The sequence below is a fragment of the Cervus canadensis genome, chromosome 10, assembly GCF_019320065.1.
Source record: "Cervus canadensis isolate Bull #8, Minnesota chromosome 10, ASM1932006v1, whole genome shotgun sequence".
NCBI classification, from domain to species: Eukaryota; Metazoa; Chordata; class Mammalia; order Artiodactyla; family Cervidae; genus Cervus; species Cervus canadensis.
Window position 1 is genome coordinate 25221395 of NC_057395.1, and position 18243 is coordinate 25239637.

Genomic DNA, 18243 nt, shown 5'->3' on the forward strand with positions numbered 1-18243 from the left:
GTCACTAAGTAGTGTCCAACCTTTTGCCACCCCACGGACTGCAGCACAACAGGTTTCCCTGTCCTTCACTATCTCCTGGAGTTTGCTCAGACACATGTCCATTGGATCAGGGATGCCATCCAACCATCTCATCCTCTGTCACCCCTTCTCCTCTTGCCCTCAGTGATTCCCAGCATCAGGATCTTTTCCAATGAGTCAGCTCTTTGCATCAGGTGGCCAATATACTGGAGCTTCAGCTTCAGCATCAGCCCTTCCAATGAATATTCAGGACTGATTTCCTTTAGGATTGACTAGTTTGATCTCCTTTCTGTCCAAGGGACTCTCAAGAGTCTTCTCCATCACCACAGTTCAAAAGCATCAATTCTTCAGCTCTCAGTCTTCTTTATAGTCCAACTCCCACAACCACACATGACTACTATAAAAACCATAGCTTTGACTATAAGGACCTTTACTGGTAAAGTGACGTCTCTGCTTTTTAATATGCTTTCTGGGTTTGTCATAGCTTTTCTTCCAAGGAGCAACATCTTTTAATTTTGTGGTTGCAGTCACCATCCACAGTGATTTTGGAGCCCAAGAAAATAAAGACTGTCCCTGTTTCCACTTTTCCCCCATCTATTTGCCATGAAGTGATGGGACCAGAAGCTATCTATGATCTTAGTTTTTGGAATGTTGGGTTTTAAGCCAGCTTTTTCATTCTCCTCTTTCCTTAAGAGGCTCTCTAGTTCCTCTTCATTTTCTGCTGTTAAAGTGGTATCATATACATATCTGAGGTTGCTGATATTTCTCCTGGCAATCTTAATTCCAGCTTGTGTTTCATCCAGCCCGGCATTTTGCATGATGTACTCTGCATATAAGTTAAATAAGCAGGGTGACAATATACAGCCTTGATGTACTCCTTTCCCAATTTTGAACCAGTCCATTGTTCTATGTCCGGTTCTTAACTGCTGCCTCGTCCTGCATGCAGGTAACTCTGGAGACAGGTATGGTGGTCTGGTATTCCCATCTCTTTTAAGAATTTTCCACAGTTTGTGGTGATCCACACAGTCAAAGACTTTGACATATCAAATAAAGCAGAAGTAAATTTTGGGGGGGAATTGTCTTGCTTTTTTGATGATCCAACGGATGTTGGCAATTTGATCTCTGATTCCTCTACCTTTTGTAAATCCAGCTTGCATCTCTGGATATATTAATATAGCAGTAATAATCATTTGTCCACCCTTACTCTCCAAAACACACATCAGTCAATCTTAATACGTAATCCTCTAGCATCCTAAATGTCCTCCTCTTAAACAGAGTCTGCTTTAAACAGTTATACAGTTTACCTGAATATTATATTGTATTTGTTGAAACTCTGTTTTTTGTTTTTAATTTTTATTGGAGTATAGTTGATTTAAAAGGTTGTGTTGGCTTCTGCTGTATAGCAAGGTGAATCAGTTATACATATATACATATACCCACTCTCATAGACTTTTTTCCTATTACGGAGTGTTGAGAAGAGTTCCCTGTGCCATACAGTAGGTCCTTATTAGTTATCTATATTTCATACGTAGTACTGTGTATACGTCAATCCTAGTCTCCTAATTAACTCTTCCCCCTTCTCCCTTGGTAACCGTAAGTGTGTTATCTGCATCGTTAATATTAACACTCATTAATATTCATGGTTACACATTAATTCATCTATTTAGTCATTCATCCATTTATTAAACATTTACTATGTGCCAGGATGCTATATTAAATGCTGCAGACACAAAGATGATAAAGAAAGTCCCTGTTCTAAAGCTACCCAGACACCGAAAGGTTGTAGAAGGTAAAAATGGTCCCCTAAAAATGACTGTGTTCTGATGCTCAGAACCTGCAAATATTTTACTTACATGGCAAAAGAGACTTTTGCAGATGGGATTAAACTTGAGCACCTTAAGATAGGAGAGACTATCCTGAATTATCCAAGTTGGTCCAGTCTAATCACAAGTCCTTAAAAGTAGAGAACTTTTCCCCATTATGATCAGGCAGAAATGTGACTACAGAATAATCAGAGATGCAACATTATTAGCTCTGAAGGAAGAGGAAGGGGGCCATGATCCAAGGAATGTGGGGGCCTTGAGACGCTGGAGAAGGAATCAGCCTTGCTTGATAACCTTGACTTTAACCCAGTGAGACTCATGTCTGACTTCTAACCCACATAACTGTATGATAATGCATTTGTATTTAAGCCACAAAATCTGTGGCCATTTGTTACAGCAATAATAGAAAACTAACACTGGGATCATCTAGTCCCACATGGTTTTTTTGACAGATAAGGAAACGAAAATAAAATCCTCGAAGTCACACATTTAGGTAGTGGTAATGGACTCTGGTTTTGGAGACAAGATAATCCTCCTTTATTCTCAAACTATGGTTGGTGTTTAGGTAAAGGCAGAAGGCTAGACTTTCACTTTATGAAGGGTAATTGCCATAGCTATTTTTCTATATATTGAAAGTGTAAACTGCATGGGAATACTAATAACACAGTTGCTCTTTTCCAGCTTCATTTGGCTAAATGACTTCTGTGGGCTGCACGAATAGCTAAGGCATGCAAGTTATTCTGTAAATCTCACATGCTGTGTATTTATATACATTTGTAGGTGTGAAGTGAGTATTAAATATTAGGAGTGTTTGTACAGTTTTCTGTGCCCACATTAGTCCATATCACTTCTCTAGGAATCTAGGTAGGTGGAGGGGAATGAAGTTTGAACCAAGAACATTCATATTGAAATTAAAAATAAAAAAGAAGACTTCCCCTCCATGAATTCAATCAACAATTACCTATTAAGCACCTACTGTGTGCCAGGGATTCTTAATGTCCTTAGCTAGTCAAAACATTGAATAAAATAGATAAAATCCTTACTCTGATGAAGCTTACTTTCTATTGGGAGGACCAGATGGTAAACAAAATTAATTTATAAATTAATGTTAAATAGTATTAAATGCTCTGGATAAAAATAAAACCATGTTAAAAAAATAAAACATTATAAAAGGAAGAATGTGTGGGAAGGATGTAGATATAGAAAATTAGAATGACCAGGGCTGGGAAAATGCCTTCTTTAACAGTATGTTCAACTCTTCCTAAAATCAACAAGAACTGTCTCTAGTGTTTGGTGGAAGTCATCAACATACTGATACTTTAGTCAAGGTTTTTCATGTAATAGAGCAATAATATAAATTAAACAAAGACTTCCAAAACAAAAATCATTGACATTTTCAGGCTTACAGCAAGTTGGTGATCAGCACTAAATATTAATGACAACTGCAGCACTGGAGTGCTTAAGGACTTTCTAGATTTTACATGCCTCCCAGATTAAAGGGGCTTTCCTGGTGGCTCAGACGGTGAAGAATATGCCTGCAATGCAGGAGACCCAGGTTCAGTCCCTAGGTCAGGAAGATCCCCTGGAGGAGGGAACGGCTACCCACTCCAGTATTCTTGCCTGGAGAATCCCATGAATGAGGAACCTGGTGGGCTGTGGTCCGCGGGGTCGCAGATAGTCAGACACGACTGAGCTACTAAGCACACAGACATACAGATGAAAGGAACTATATGACTCCATGATAACTTTTCCCTCCTCCTGATACTGAGTTGTGGGTGGTTCAGAAATTACTAATATATGGAGAAGGAAGTGGCAATCCACTCCAGTACTCTTGCCTGGAAAATCCCATGGATGGAGAAGCCTGGTAGGCTACAGTCCATAGGGTTGCAAAGAGTCAGACGTGACTGAGCGACATTACTTTACTATAAGGGAGAGGACAAAGAGACAAAGGAGAAGAGGTGTTGAACCTCTATGAAATAAAATTTGTAAAAAAAAAAAAATTACTAATATATTATTTTGCACATGTAGTACATTAAGTGCAAGTAAGTCTATTTAGAGAGTAGCAAAGAAATACCCTGGAGACAAGGATTGAGAAGATGCAAGAAATGTTTAACAAGGACCTAGAAGAAATACAAAAGAGAGTAGCAAAGAAAGCACAGAAAATTTAATCACTACTGAATTTAAGGAAAAATCCAAATTTAAATAATCAGTTTTATATAATATAGTTACTATAGTAAGACAATGTTTAAAACTCACTTTGAAGTGTTTCAAGTTCAGCTCTTGTCAATTCATCTTCCTTTTCCTTCAATCTTGTTTCTTTATATTTAGCATAAAACTGCCCAGCATCCTAAAAAAAGAAGTTACAAATAAATTAACATAAAAGTCAGTTTCCTTTGATGGTATTTTCCACATAACTTCAATTTAAAGCAGCATATTCATTTAATAAGTAGTTTTCCTCTGTGTTTATGTTTTCAAATTTTATGATGAACAGAAGAAATTAAATAAGCAGTTCTCTATGATTTGTCTCTCTTAGAGAACTAATGAAAGTCAGAAATTCTATGAGTGTATTAAATATGTTTAAGTAAAGCCTTTTCTCTCAGAAACATAAGGGAGGTATTCTCTTTCTGTTTTCTTCTATTGCATATTTTCTCAATATTGTGTGTGGACAGAAATCAGAAAAACATACTTGCTGAACTGAATTATTTGATAGTACAGTAAGTTATATTATTGTGACAAAGTACAAACAGTATTTTCATATTAGTCCCTTAACTCCAAGATTTTCAAAGTCACTATACGCAAATCTGATTATGAAACATCTATGACCACGTAGATACAAGTGAAAGATGTCACTCCATTGAGAGTTGAGGATTGAGAACACATACTGTATGCAAATACTTCGGTGTCAAGACACAGTGACTAAAGTCTCAAGGAGGGGCATTTAGGATAGGTGAGACTTTAGCAGAGTACCAAAAAAAAAAAAGACTAGGCCTTCAATAATCACAGACATGGAAATAAACAAGTTGGTGTTCCAGGCATATGAAGCTCCTAACAGTGAAAAAAGCAAAACCAGAACATTTTCCAACACCTCTTGACTCAAACTTCACCTATTCTGTAACAGCACTGCTTCTAGCTGCAAGGCTGCACTGTGCTATGCTTCTATGGCTTTCTATATGCTTTGCCTTCTAACTAGAGTATTTTGCTCCCCTACCTTTTTTCTCAAGACCTCCTATTCATCCTTGAAAACCCTATTCAAGCATCACTCCTCTTGTGCAAATCTTCTGACCTTCCCTGGAAGACTAATTGTTTCCTGTATACTGCTTCTGTATTTAAACTTATCTCTATGGTTGCTTGTATTGCAGTATTCTCTCCTAGAAAATGAGAAATTTGAGACAAGGAAACTTGTACACTCAGAGCACAGTATCTAGAATCCAGCAGGCACTTAATAAGTGTTTTTGAACTGAACTAGATTGAAAGATGTGAGAAATTTGTAAAGAAAGAAATGAAAGAGCTTGATGACTGACTGGTATGGAATAAGAAAAGGAGAGATATCAAGGATAACTCTAGGGTAACATTCCCAGACTTTGTGATTCCTAGAGCAGATAAATTATAGACCCTGCTGACAGGGTTTTATTTCTGCAGGAAGTGAAGGAATAAACTCAATCCTTGGTCTACCACAATTCAGATGGAAATGCATGAACACTTAAACCACAGAACTGGATTATCTCTTTTCAGTCATGCCTATCCAAATTAAAGCTTTCTCCTGGGGTCTTTGAAGGGCACAGATGTCATACACCTGACTTACTCATCCTCCCATGCCCATATATACTTTAAATTTCAACAGAGGTTCAGGTTAAGAACTTACGGTCCTTTAACATTCCCTGCACCCTCAAAAAGACTGTTCAGTCTTGTTTTTTTTTTCCATAAGACAGCTCTAATAGCACTTAGTTGTCTTTAACTTTATTCGAAACAATCGTTAGATTGTATTGTGACAGCCGTCATATCACTACGCATTAATTAAAAAAAACATCAAATTGGTGAATTTTTGTGTAGTCATTTTAGTATTGAAGATAGAAGGAAAAAAGCAACATTTTTTAGGGTTTATTATTTCAAGAGAGGTTAAAAATGCAACTGAAACACACAAAAAAAGATTTGTACAATGAATGGAGAAGGTGCTGTGACTGATTGAATATGTCAGAAACGGTTTGTGAAGTTTCATGCCGGAGATTTCTTACAGGACAATGCTCCACGGTCAGGTGGACCAGTTGGAGTTGACAGTGATCACATCGAGACATTCATTTAGAACATTAATGCTGCATCACGCAGGACACAGCCGACCTACCCAAAATATCCAAATCAAGTGCTGAAAATAATTTGTACTAGCTTTGCTATGTTAATGGATTTGATGTTTGGAAGCCACACAAGTTAAGCAAAGAAAACCTTGACTATATTTCTGCATGCGATTCTCTACTGAAACGTAACAAAGACATTTCACTTTTAAAACAACTTGTGATGGGCAATGAAAAGTGGATACCATTCAATCATTTGGAACAGAAGAGGCTGTAGTAACCATCACCAACCACACCAAATTCCAGTCTGCATCCAAAGAAAGTAATATTGTGTATATGGTGGGACTGGAAGGGAGTCCTCTATTATGAGCTCCTTCCGGAAAACCAAATGATTAATCCCAACAAGTACTGCACCCAGTTAGACCAACTGAAGACAGCACTGGACAAAAAGTGTCTGGAATCAGTCAACAGAAAATGCATAATCTTCCATCAGGATACCACAAGATCACGTGTTTCTTTGAATATCAGGCAAAAACTGTTACAGCTTAGCTAGGAAGTTCTGATTCATCCGCTGTATTCACCAGACATTGTATCTTCAGATTTCCATTTATTTTGATCTTTAAAAATTCACTTAAGGGAGAAAATTTCTATTCCCTGGAAGATTCAAAAAGGTACCTGGAACAGCTTTTTGCTCAAAAAGATAAGTTTGAGAAGATGGAATCATGAAGTTGCCTGAAAAAATGGCAGAAGGTAGTGGAACACACTGCTCATAAAGTTCTCAGTGAAAATGAAAAATACTTAAAAAGCAAAAGTCCTTTACGGCCAACCCAATATGTAAAGAGAGAGTAGTGCTCACCCAGCGTTCTACTTGTTCCCCCACATTTCCTTATTCTCTTGAGATTACATGGGATTATGGGGCTAGTTCTGGGCAGGCTATGGTTAGAAATATGCGTCACTTCAAACCAAATACCAAAAAAGGCTGTGTAAACCTCCAGTTCTCACTCCTGCCATAGAGAGCAAGGAGGCCACAGGCCCTAGATGCATTCAGCCAAAAGATGATGAAGACATCATTATTCTGAGTCCCTAAGTGGCAAGTTAGAGCAGCATGTCTCCTTATGTAAGTGGAAGACACTGGAAACAAAGTTCCAGTCACTGGAATTTTAAGATGATCTGCACCTTACCAAAGTCTATCCTGGTTGATATAAATAGCAAGTGCTATAGAGTTAGTACAGAGAATATACAATGAGAAATTTTCAGTTGGCCTGATCAGGAAAGGCTCCATAATGATGATAATTTAGCTAAACTGTGAAGATATAGTATTCCCAAGGTTAGTTAGCTATGAGATGAAAGATATCCCTTATTACAAACCTTTCTTTTTAACATTATTGAAACATATTTAAGTGATAAAAATACCACGCTGAACTGGCATTGCTTGTCATGTTTCAGTTTACTTTTACTTCTCCATATAAACTTTAAAATATTAAACCATCCAAAAAAAAAAAATCTTAAGAAAGAAGGGAGTTAAATTTAGAGTGGTACGAGCAGGGAAACAGTACCACATGGAAGAACTCTGCTCAGATGCTCAGTCGTGTGTGACTCTTCACGACTCCATGGACTGTAGCCCACCAGGCTCCTCTGTCCATGGGATTTTCCAGGCAAGGATACTGGAGTGGGTTGCCATTTCCTCCTCCAGGAAGAACTCTGAAGAGAGGTAGGTACAAGAAGGATGGAGGACACTCCATTGCTCTTTGACTGTGTGATAGCACGTATCTCTTGTTTGAAGCTTACATATAACCTTCAACACAGGAGAATATCGTTTAAGTGCAGTTTTGAAAATCTGCCCACAAATTCAACTGCTCTATTATTAAGTTTTGTTCTCCAGCTGACTGATACTGTAATCTCAGAATTACATGTAATGTGTAATTACGTACAATGTAGACAATTACTTCCCTGGTGGCTCAGACAGTAAACAGTTTGCCTGCAATGTGGCAGACCCAGGTTCAATCCCTGGGTCGGGAAGATCCCCTGGAGAAGGGACTGGCAACCCACTCCAGTATTCTTGCCTGGAGAATCCCATGGACAGAGGAGCCTGGCAGGCTAGAGTCCATGGGGTCACAGAGAGTCATGTCCAACTCTGAAGTGACTTAGCATGCACATAATCTCAAGAGTTACGTGTAATATGTAATTACATACAAGGTATAAAATTACAGTGAAGAATATAAGAAAACTTCTAAATTTCATACTTTGAATAAGAGTCTGTTTTTCTTTGTACGGAACTATAATAATACTAAGTTCACAAGAGTAATAAAAATAAAACATAAAACAAGAAGCTCTGTTTTCCTGTGCCTGAGTCAGTATATTCTAAGAGATAGAAGGCCCAAAGTGACTTTTCCATTTGCGCTAAGAGATAGAAGAGACCACAGAAGCCATCTATTCAGCCCCAACTCAATGCAAGAATCCTCTACAACTTTTATAAAAATTACAATCTGCCTCAATATCTGTACAGAGAACGTAAGATCAGATAGTTTACTCACAGACCATGAGACTGGTTACCAAGCTCACTATCCAGCAGTGAAAAAAACTTAGCCTTTCTGAGCTTTTATATTTCTTATATTTTAAATTTATTTTCCTCTGCTTTAAGATTCATTTCTACCATGAACTAATTGTGTCACTTTGGGCAAGCTGTCTCACCAATCTGAGTCTTAAGTATTTTTTCAGCTATAATATATAGACTCATTGAGACTGTGTGTCTCTAACATCCTACCTAACATTTTGTGGTTTTAAAATCTTTTTACATAACTGTACTTTATATTCTGTCTTTGGACCTCTGAATAATTGCATCTTATGGCCTCCTTTCAGAGGGTGGAAGGAATGGAATCTTTGTTATGTTGTGAGGTCGTTCCAATTCTCCTGTATCCCTTTGTCCTTCTGTAGCAGTAGTTTCAGCCTTATAAAAATTCAGATGAGTTTCCCAAACTTTTTCACTGGTTTATGTATTCTCTATGTAAAGTGTGCTTGTCTGCAACGTTTTTCAAAAAGTTCTGAGAATACTAAAAAAGTAAGCTTCCTTATCCCTTGGAAAATCTGTGTTTAACTTTGAGCAGAAGGGCAGCAACTAAGCTTGCTGCAAATGCCTCCTAGTCTTTTAGAAGCTTTTCCTCCTGCTAATTAGCTGTGAATGTTTTGTTTATTTGGTTTCTGTCCCAGCAAGCAGAAGCAAAGGGGTTAGAATTAAGGGCCATGACTGTAGAGAGGGCAACCCCTGGGCTTGTCCAGAGCTGTTTCCATGGAAGAAGCTTCTTGGGAGGGAGGAGGCCTCCCTTTATAAACAGCTGTATAAAGTACAGTATTCCCTTTACTCTCAGACAACTTTCAATTTAAGGTAAAAGCCATAGCACCACAGAGAAGATGCTTCTGTTTTCTCAGCCACTGCTCCTCAGAAGCCCATAAATCCTGATGGGGTGGACATATGCATGCTGGGAATTTTCTACAATAATTTCTAGTCTGTGTTCATATAAGATCAACTTTGTAGTGAGAAAAGATGGGGGACCAGGACTTAATGATGAGAAAAATGAACAATTTTAGGCAACGAACTCCTAAGGGAGTTGCATGTTTTATAGATTATGTTATTAAGAAATGTAACATAGCAGGTAGAGAGCAATTTAAATGGTGAATTTCCAGAAACGTCAAACAAACAAGCAAGCAAATAAATTCTGAACACTTAAGACCTTTCCACCTTAGAAAAGGTAGAGAGCTATGAACTATGATTTAGACTGGTAATTTGTAATTACTTGGGATATTCGGTACTTACTGATTTGTATGAGAAATTGGTGGTGTTAGCAATCTAAATTTTTAATGGGCCTAAATAAATGAAGCTCCAACACAAACAGGCAGTTAAACTGAAAATATGCACACAGCACTGGTTATATTTCATCAGTTTTTGCTACTCACATTGCTATGAATATGTTTCAGAATATATATGATCAAATAAAAAATATCTAAGGGCATTTTGGAGGTTAGAAAATTTTCCTGGGGTTACAGGCTGAATACAGTCCACACAGAAGACTGGTTTAGTCAGATTCCAAGAGATTGTGTACTCCCTTCTGTTCTGTGAGAACACAGACTGGGAAGATACGGAGTGTCACTAGGGCTATACTTTTAATGTTAAAATTAAATTCTAGCCTGAAAGCACACCATGCCTCTCCTGATACACACCAAGTTCCTTGTTATATTCTAATTCACATTGCACGTCTTCTGTTGATTACTCCACCTGCCTTTTTGTGCTGTATAACCACATTCTTCTCAAGTTTCCGAAGCTTCTCTGCAAACAGTCATGCATTTTACTCCTCTTTAATGTAATGTTCTCTCCAATCTCTATGGACACGTCAATTTACACCCTCCATATTCTTTTTCTTTGGTTTCTCATTTGACTTTTTACTTCTGCCTATGTGAATACATGAATGATATGGGGATATACATTTTGCTAAATATACTAATATCCATATCTCTTTTCTTTCAAGATTTTCCAGTCTAGGAAATGTTTGATACTAATTTAACATCAGATATTTCATATGTGTCAAATATAATCATTTTCAGTTACTGGTCTCATTCTTCTAATCCACTACATTTTACAGTTTTTTTCAATATCTTCTGCAGAGCAAAGTAAAGGAATAAAACCAGTACTGGAGGTAATAAAGACCTTCTCAAAATGCAAGGGGAGCTATCAAAGAAATACTTTTACCTCCACCCTGCTTGATCACAGAACCATTTTGAGCACTGTCTGCCCACTATGCACTTTAACTTTCCCGTTCCTAACAATGTATACATATCTTTGACAGACCTGTGTGACAGAAACACTTTTCTGTCTCAATGTCCTTTAATAGATTTGTCAGATTCATCTATTAATCTCCTAAATGGCTATATTCAGAGTCTGCTGACTTAGGATATAGTCTTGGATGACAGTAATGGGATATGTGGTATTTTTTTTTTTTAAAGAGCAGTTGTACAATTTTTCCTAAGGTTTTTTCAGTCTCAACATGTGTAATTATATGGGAGTTACTGTATCTATGAAATTATTTTTGTACACAACTAGTACACAGTGTGGGCACTTCACTGTCAAATGGTCTATTCATCTTTCAAGACTTGGCTCAAATTTTCCTTGGTTATCTTAAATAGAGACAATCTTACTTCTCAGAACATCTATAGAAGTCATTGTTTATACTACAGATATGAAGCTTATATATCATATTGTGTCCCAATTATTTTAATTTATGTGATACGACTCTGGCTGTAAGGGCTTTTAAAGTGCCTTGTTCTGATACTGTGTTTATTAAATTTTTATTGAACCTGCTAAACTAATCCTACTGGATAACCAACCATACATGCATGCGAACTATAATACAGAATGGATATTTAGAGGAAGAATGGGAAGAAAAAGGTTAGAAATGAAGAGCTGTTGAAATGACAACAAAATTTGGGTACAGGTTCTGCAAGTATGAAGGCCATTCACTGGAAGTCTTCGAACCTCTCAATCAAGATAGGGGTGGTATATGCAAGAAAAAGGATTCCTACTTAAAAACAAAACAATGACCCAGTACCACAAGAGTGGTGAAGAAAATGCTGAAGGTCATGTGTATCATTTTTTGAAATACTGAGGGCTCTAGTAGGACTCTTATCGCCACTGTGTTAGTTACCAATCCAGACTGCTTCAAGTAAAAAGGGCTTCCTATAAATTTCATAAGTACCTTATTTATTTAAGAAGATCTCATACAAGTGTCACAAAAAACTTCAGTGTTGTAGATAAGGCATATGTATTCATTTTACACAATTTTATGAATGATAAATTAATACAAAGGTCAAAGAAGATTGCAAGAAAAAAAAAGCAGACAAAATCTAATCCTAATAGCAACTATTCAGTATTGCTTTGCTGATGTTTGTGAAAGTATAAGCTGTATGTTTATTGATCAGAAATACTTTCACTATTACAATTTGGATCAGAATCAACTATATTGTTTTGGTAGTGAACATGAGAAAGACATTAAACTTCCAATTGATTCAACAGTTTTAAAAGGTTTCTGAAGAGGCTAAAATGTTTTTACAAAATTCCTTACTTTTACAAGTTTTCTACAAATTTGCAACGAGGCAAAACAATAACTTGTAAAATTTAAGTCATTTTAATATATTGATTGTTTTTGCAAATTGCTCTGCATGCTAACCAAGAAATATGTTGATTTTACCAAATAAACTTTGTTTCAAATGACTTAGATTAAAACTACAAAGAAGTGAGTGGGATAAACTGGGAGACTGACATATATACACTACTATGTATAAAACAGATAACTAAAGAGAACCGACTGTGTAGCACAGAGAACTCTTCTCAGTGCTCTGCGGTGACCTAAACGGGAAGAAAAGCAAAGGAAAGGGGGCGCGGTATATGTACACATACAGCTGGTTTACTCTGCTGTACCGTAGAAACTAACACAATGTCATAAAGCAACTACACTCCAACAGAAGTTTTTTTTTTAAATAAATGAGAAGAAAAAAAAATAAAGTGTTTCAGACTGACACTTTATGTGTTATTTATGCTGCCTCATGACTATTAAATTGATCTGCACTCTGATTTGCCTATTACACGGATTCTAAAGCTAGCAAAAAATAATCACTCTCTTAAAAATGTAAGAAATCACGTCCTCAAATATTTTTCTGTCACATCCTCTCACAAATATACCAGTAAGATAAACACATTTTCTCTCTCATACTAAGTCTTACATACACAGCATACAAGGATTGTGGATTTTTATCCAAATAAACAATACGCTAAACAACTTTAAAAAAACTTTTAAATTACCAAAATACTTCAATTGTCTCTATTAAATGTAAACAAATGATTCTGTATGCAATAACTGTTAAGATAAACTATTTTGACAAAGAGCTGGTAAATAATTTCTCAAAAGTTAGGAAGAAACACTAGTAACTTTTAGTTAATTCTCCCTTCAAATATAATTTCCATCATTAGAGGAAAAGAATAAAATATAGAAGATGGAGTCACTCACTTCCTTAAACGATAAGGAAAAACAGCCACTGTATGAAAAAAAGTAAGTAAACAGAAATTATCTCTCACTCTTACTCTTTGTGTTTTCTGAAATGAAAACATTTCCTCCAAAACTACAACTTCAAAGAATTTCAAAATTTGTACACCAAACCATTATATATTCTTTCAAATATTCTGTTTATGTGTTGGAAATTTTCTAAACAGATGCAATAATTAAAATTAGCAAAACGATAATCTAATGAAATGTATTGTTATGCTAAATATAAAAAAAGAGAAACTGCCATATAAATATGGTGTGTAATTTCTATCATTTGAGCAAGACTGACTAGCAATAGAAACTTCGATTACAGTATAAGACAAAATGTCTGCACTCCTCTTAAAGCTGCAAACAAAAAAAAATTTTTTTTAATAAAATTAAATTTTAACAAAAGCTGCAAACAAAATGGTAACCTATGTATACTTTTGCTTAATTATACAAATACTTACCCATACTATTTACCTAAATGCTTTTAAAATAATGGTGACAAGGTATCTGAGTTCTGTTTTTACTGAATATGCCTTAAATGATTAAATTGTTGTTGTTTTTATGTCTGTCCTAAAGATAGTATTGCTTTTTCCTTTTTTATTGTCTTGGAATTCTAAGGTGTTCTAAAAGCAACATTAAGAGATAGTTAAAGGAATAGATACCTAAATAAATTTTAGAACTATTCTAAACTAGGTTTATACTTATAAAATACTATTCATTCAATCAGCATTATGAAGCATCTACTGTATATTCAGCCTTCAGATAGCAGGTATAAATTATTTCATGAATAATTAAAATCAAAGCACTAGTATCATATGAAAGAGGTATTTTTTTTTTTACCTGGATTAGATGAGGCAATGCTTTTAGTGTAAGGCAAAACCAAATTCCCAGCTTGCAGGGAAGCAAATCATGCCACTGCGGTTTCACCAGTAATCTAAAAGCAAAGTATAAAAAGTTGAAAAACAAAATATTTTTATAATAATCATGAACTCTGTTTTAAACAGCTATTTCAACAAAAAAAGTTTTTCAATGAAATATTTATGACAGTTATCACTTAATCTGACATATTCCATCAATAAATATATTAGTACAACAACTGCAATTATGTATAGTAAGTAAGAGAATGTAGACTAAGGTTTTGGGGAAGGAGACTTGAATAATCAAGATATAAAGATAAAGGCACAAAAGTCCTCTTTCTAACCTGGACTTTTCATCAGTTTGGCAAAATGAATTCTTAGACCTTATGATTACTTCAGCTATAAAAGACTAAACAGCATCACAGTGTCCCCAAGTGCTGACAAGCAGATATGAAGACTGTAGCATAAACAAACCAATACATAAAAATTAATGTCATTTGCAGTTCACTGAAGCATTACTCACTGATGTCATCAGGACAGAAGACAAGCAGAATAGTCTCTGATCTCCATCTCACATTGATCCAGTTCCTGCCCTGCTGTGTGAACTATTTAAACCCTTTATTTCTTCCTATGAATCAATAGGAGAAATGGTGGTATCTCTCTGAGTGCACTGCGTATTACTGTCTCTCTACATACTGTCACTCCTGAGTTAACACTACAGTGATACATTCTTTTAGTAATATTTTGCTTCTAAAGTTCAGTAGAAAAATTTTAAACATGAATTCAGGGGTTTAATTATTTAAATATATAGGAATACTTTACAAAGAGAAAAACCTGTGGAACTTGTGCTTAAGATCAGAATTTTGTTTCTTAAAACTATGGAACATTATTCGTCTTTTATAAACTGAATACAGATGTAAATATTGGTATATTTGAAATTGATATACATATGAAGTGGGATCACATTAAAGACGTATTTTAAAACAATTTCGAATTATAAACATGTTTTCATGTTCCCACCTTTCATTTTTTTCTGAAGCACCAAGTTTTGATACATCCACAGTCTTGCTGCCTGTCTTTTTCTTCTTTTCTCTCTTTTTTCTACTGAGCAGTTCATCCTTAATGTGGAAAAAATTATGGTTACAGGTTATCATTAACATGTACTCTTCAAATGTTATCAAGAGTCTTCTGTGAAGGGTAAACATTATAGAAGAACATTTATGCAAATGTATGTAGGGTCCAACATGATTAAGTAAAATCATCAATCTTTAACAATAACTGTTGTCATGGTATCCAGTCCTTAAACACACATGAAGTTCAGCACTGTCAGTCATGTGTATCTCCATAGCAATCAAAGTTTTCTAAGAAGAGAAGGCATTCAACTTACTTTTTCTCATTCATCCAACTTTAATAATGTCACTTCAAAAAGAATGAGTAAACAGATGCTAATTCATGAATACTGATAAATATGTTTCTCTTTAGCATATAAATAAAAGCTCACGGCAGGCAGAACAAACTATGTAATAGTGAATCAGTCTAACAAAAATGTAAAAATTTTTTAACCAATTTATCTCTGAAATTATAAAATTATACTCATTTCAAATTTTACTGAGTTAAAAGCTTTTAAAATAATCATTCTAAATCATTTTGCATAAAAAACATGTATATCTAGAAGGTGACAATAAGGAAAACATAGCTTTACCTTCTAATTTTCAGCTTGATATTTACACCTTAACAAAATTTTTTAACAAACTCAAAATGACTCATTTTTAAAAGGAAACATTTTCTTCTTATGTCATGGGTTCTTGAAATAGAAACATCAAATACTAAATGTTGAGTACAAAAGTACTAGAATAAAGAATATATATAAGAAAGCTGAAATTTTTATCAGTTGAAAAAATAAATGTCTAAAATTCCATATAAAATTAAGGAGGCTAGGTCACTTGATTTATTACCAGTACTTACCAGTTGTTTTTCCAGGTAGATTGACCAAACCACAGCATAATGACCCACTGTGAGAATAATGAACAAAAGTAATGCCAGCTCAGCATTGCTCATTTTTCTCACCCGCCTGTAGTAGAATACAGGCTGTCGCCAATCTGGAAGTCCGTTGATCAGAATATCATCATACCTAGAGGAGCAAATAGAACAGTTTTTCATACGGAGTTTAAAAATAAAAGCAAACAACGTTATTTGTATCAATACTTAAAAAGAGGAAAGAGAAAAGAATTTCTCCAAAATATATAACATTTATACAGACTACCTGCATTACAATGGCCTGTAAATCAAAACATTGCATTCAATCATACACAATCTTCGAAAAGGCACTCAGTGATATACCCAGGATCTGATATACAGATCTTGTGTTTTTAAACACTCCAACGACATGACTCCTGGAATGACATCCAGACTCAAGGAGCCTTATAGTCCACCTCTCCATCACAGGCTGCAGTGAGGCCCCACCATGAAAGTCAGTGACAAAAGGAAGGATCTCAATGGGAGAAAATCAAGACAAGAGCTCTATTTGCTTCCAAGAATTATATATTAATTGAATCACATTCAGGATAAATTTTCTAGTTAGTGCTTTTATTTGAATCTCAGTACGAGGGTTCAAGGTTGAAATATTTATAATTTTATCAAAGCTTCTTAAAGACATAAAAAGTCTATTTAAAAGGGGGACCTTTTAATTTTATGTTGCTCATGTTCTTTTTAAGAATTAAAAACAATACCAAATTAGCAGGAGATGTGGAAACAACCAATTTCTCAATAAAACTGTTTATTTGTAAACATTTAGGTGGCAGTTTCCTCACATTTTTGTCTTTGCTGAAAGGGAAGAACATAACAAATTTCCTAGTAATTCATTTTAAATCAACTTTCTTTAGAATAAAATTTCAACTGAATTTAAATTTACCCATCAGACATTATGGAGGCAAATATTTTTAACGTTAAAAATAAGGAGTAACATTTATGACTGTAAAACTCAAAATGGTCTCATGCAAATACTGTATGTTCAAAACACACAACTTGTTAATCTTAGTTGAACACAACTCATTAAATATTCTAATCACACTATTTCCAGAATTAAATCTTCACTGAAAGGCCTAATTTGGTGCAACACATTGACCAAAATATTTTAATTAAAAATATTCTGAGTTAGTCGCAGGCCTAATTACAGGAATAGAAATAGGGCCTATATTGTCAGGCAGGTCAGTAGAACTCAGTAGTAGGTTTTTCTCAAGTAAATTGACCGATCTACGAATAATAGCGCAGCTGCTAAACTGCCAGTCTTGACATGTAAATCAATTTAAATGCAACAACTGCAGTAGCTACTTTGATAGTTATTAAATTGATACCTTGGAGATATGCTTAAAAAAATAAAGCAGAGCATTTATTACAGGCAACTTCTTTTTTCAGTAGAAAAATACTGGTTATAAATTCAAAATATATTTTATTGGACTATCTAGAAAACCTGACTTTTAGGATCAACTTAGATTATTAAAAATAACAGCAGATCAGAATAACCAATGTTCAAAGCAAAGGACATCAGTGGTACTAAACTCTTAAAGGCAGGCAAACTTTATAGTATACAAGAATCTGGTAATTAAAATATGATTATGTAGTAGCTGACCCAAAGTTTGATGTTAAATATTCTTTTTCAATATTTATATAGCAATTTTTGAACACAAATAAATATATAACATGATTTCATCAAAAGTTATCATTCCTGTCCTTCAAAATTTATGTTTAAATCTATTGCTAAAAAGTGACTCTTTAAATTACCAACATATTGGCAAAAACGGTTTCAAGTGATATAACGTAAGATCACAATATCTGAATGAAGTCCAATAAAGAAAGGCCTGAATTTATTCTAAAATCTACATTCTACTTCAGATTTGTTGAGGAAAAAAAGGGGAATATAATTATTTTCAGCTAATCTCTCCCAGGAAATAACTTCAAGTAAAAAGTGTGGCTATTAATATAAACAACATCTAAGAAAGTGGTGACAGTTCCCTAAGAGCATTACCATTAAACTTGTTTTAGATCTAAACAGTATTAGAAGAAAACCCAGCTAAACTCATAGCTGTGAATCTTGTATCAAATATTTTATCACCATTGAAATGCTATGTATCTGTTAACAGCTACTATTTTCTACCCCACATATAAATTGTATTTAGTGCACAGC

At 35.0% G+C, this 18243-nt stretch overlaps 1 protein-coding gene across 1 annotated transcript in view; it reads right to left on the reverse strand.

Moving 5' to 3' along the window:
• DNAJC1 (DnaJ heat shock protein family (Hsp40) member C1) overlaps positions 1–18243 on the reverse strand; it is a 191012-nt gene that overhangs the window by 101449 nt on the left and 71320 nt on the right. The window contains exons 4-7 of the mRNA XM_043480154.1: positions 16026–16191; positions 15081–15178; positions 14044–14137; positions 4098–4188 (exon numbers count right to left, since the gene is read on the reverse strand). Coding sequence (XP_043336089.1) covers positions 4098–4188; positions 14044–14137; positions 15081–15178; positions 16026–16191 — 449 coding nt within the window. The remainder of the gene's footprint in view (positions 1–4097; positions 4189–14043; positions 14138–15080; positions 15179–16025; positions 16192–18243) is intronic.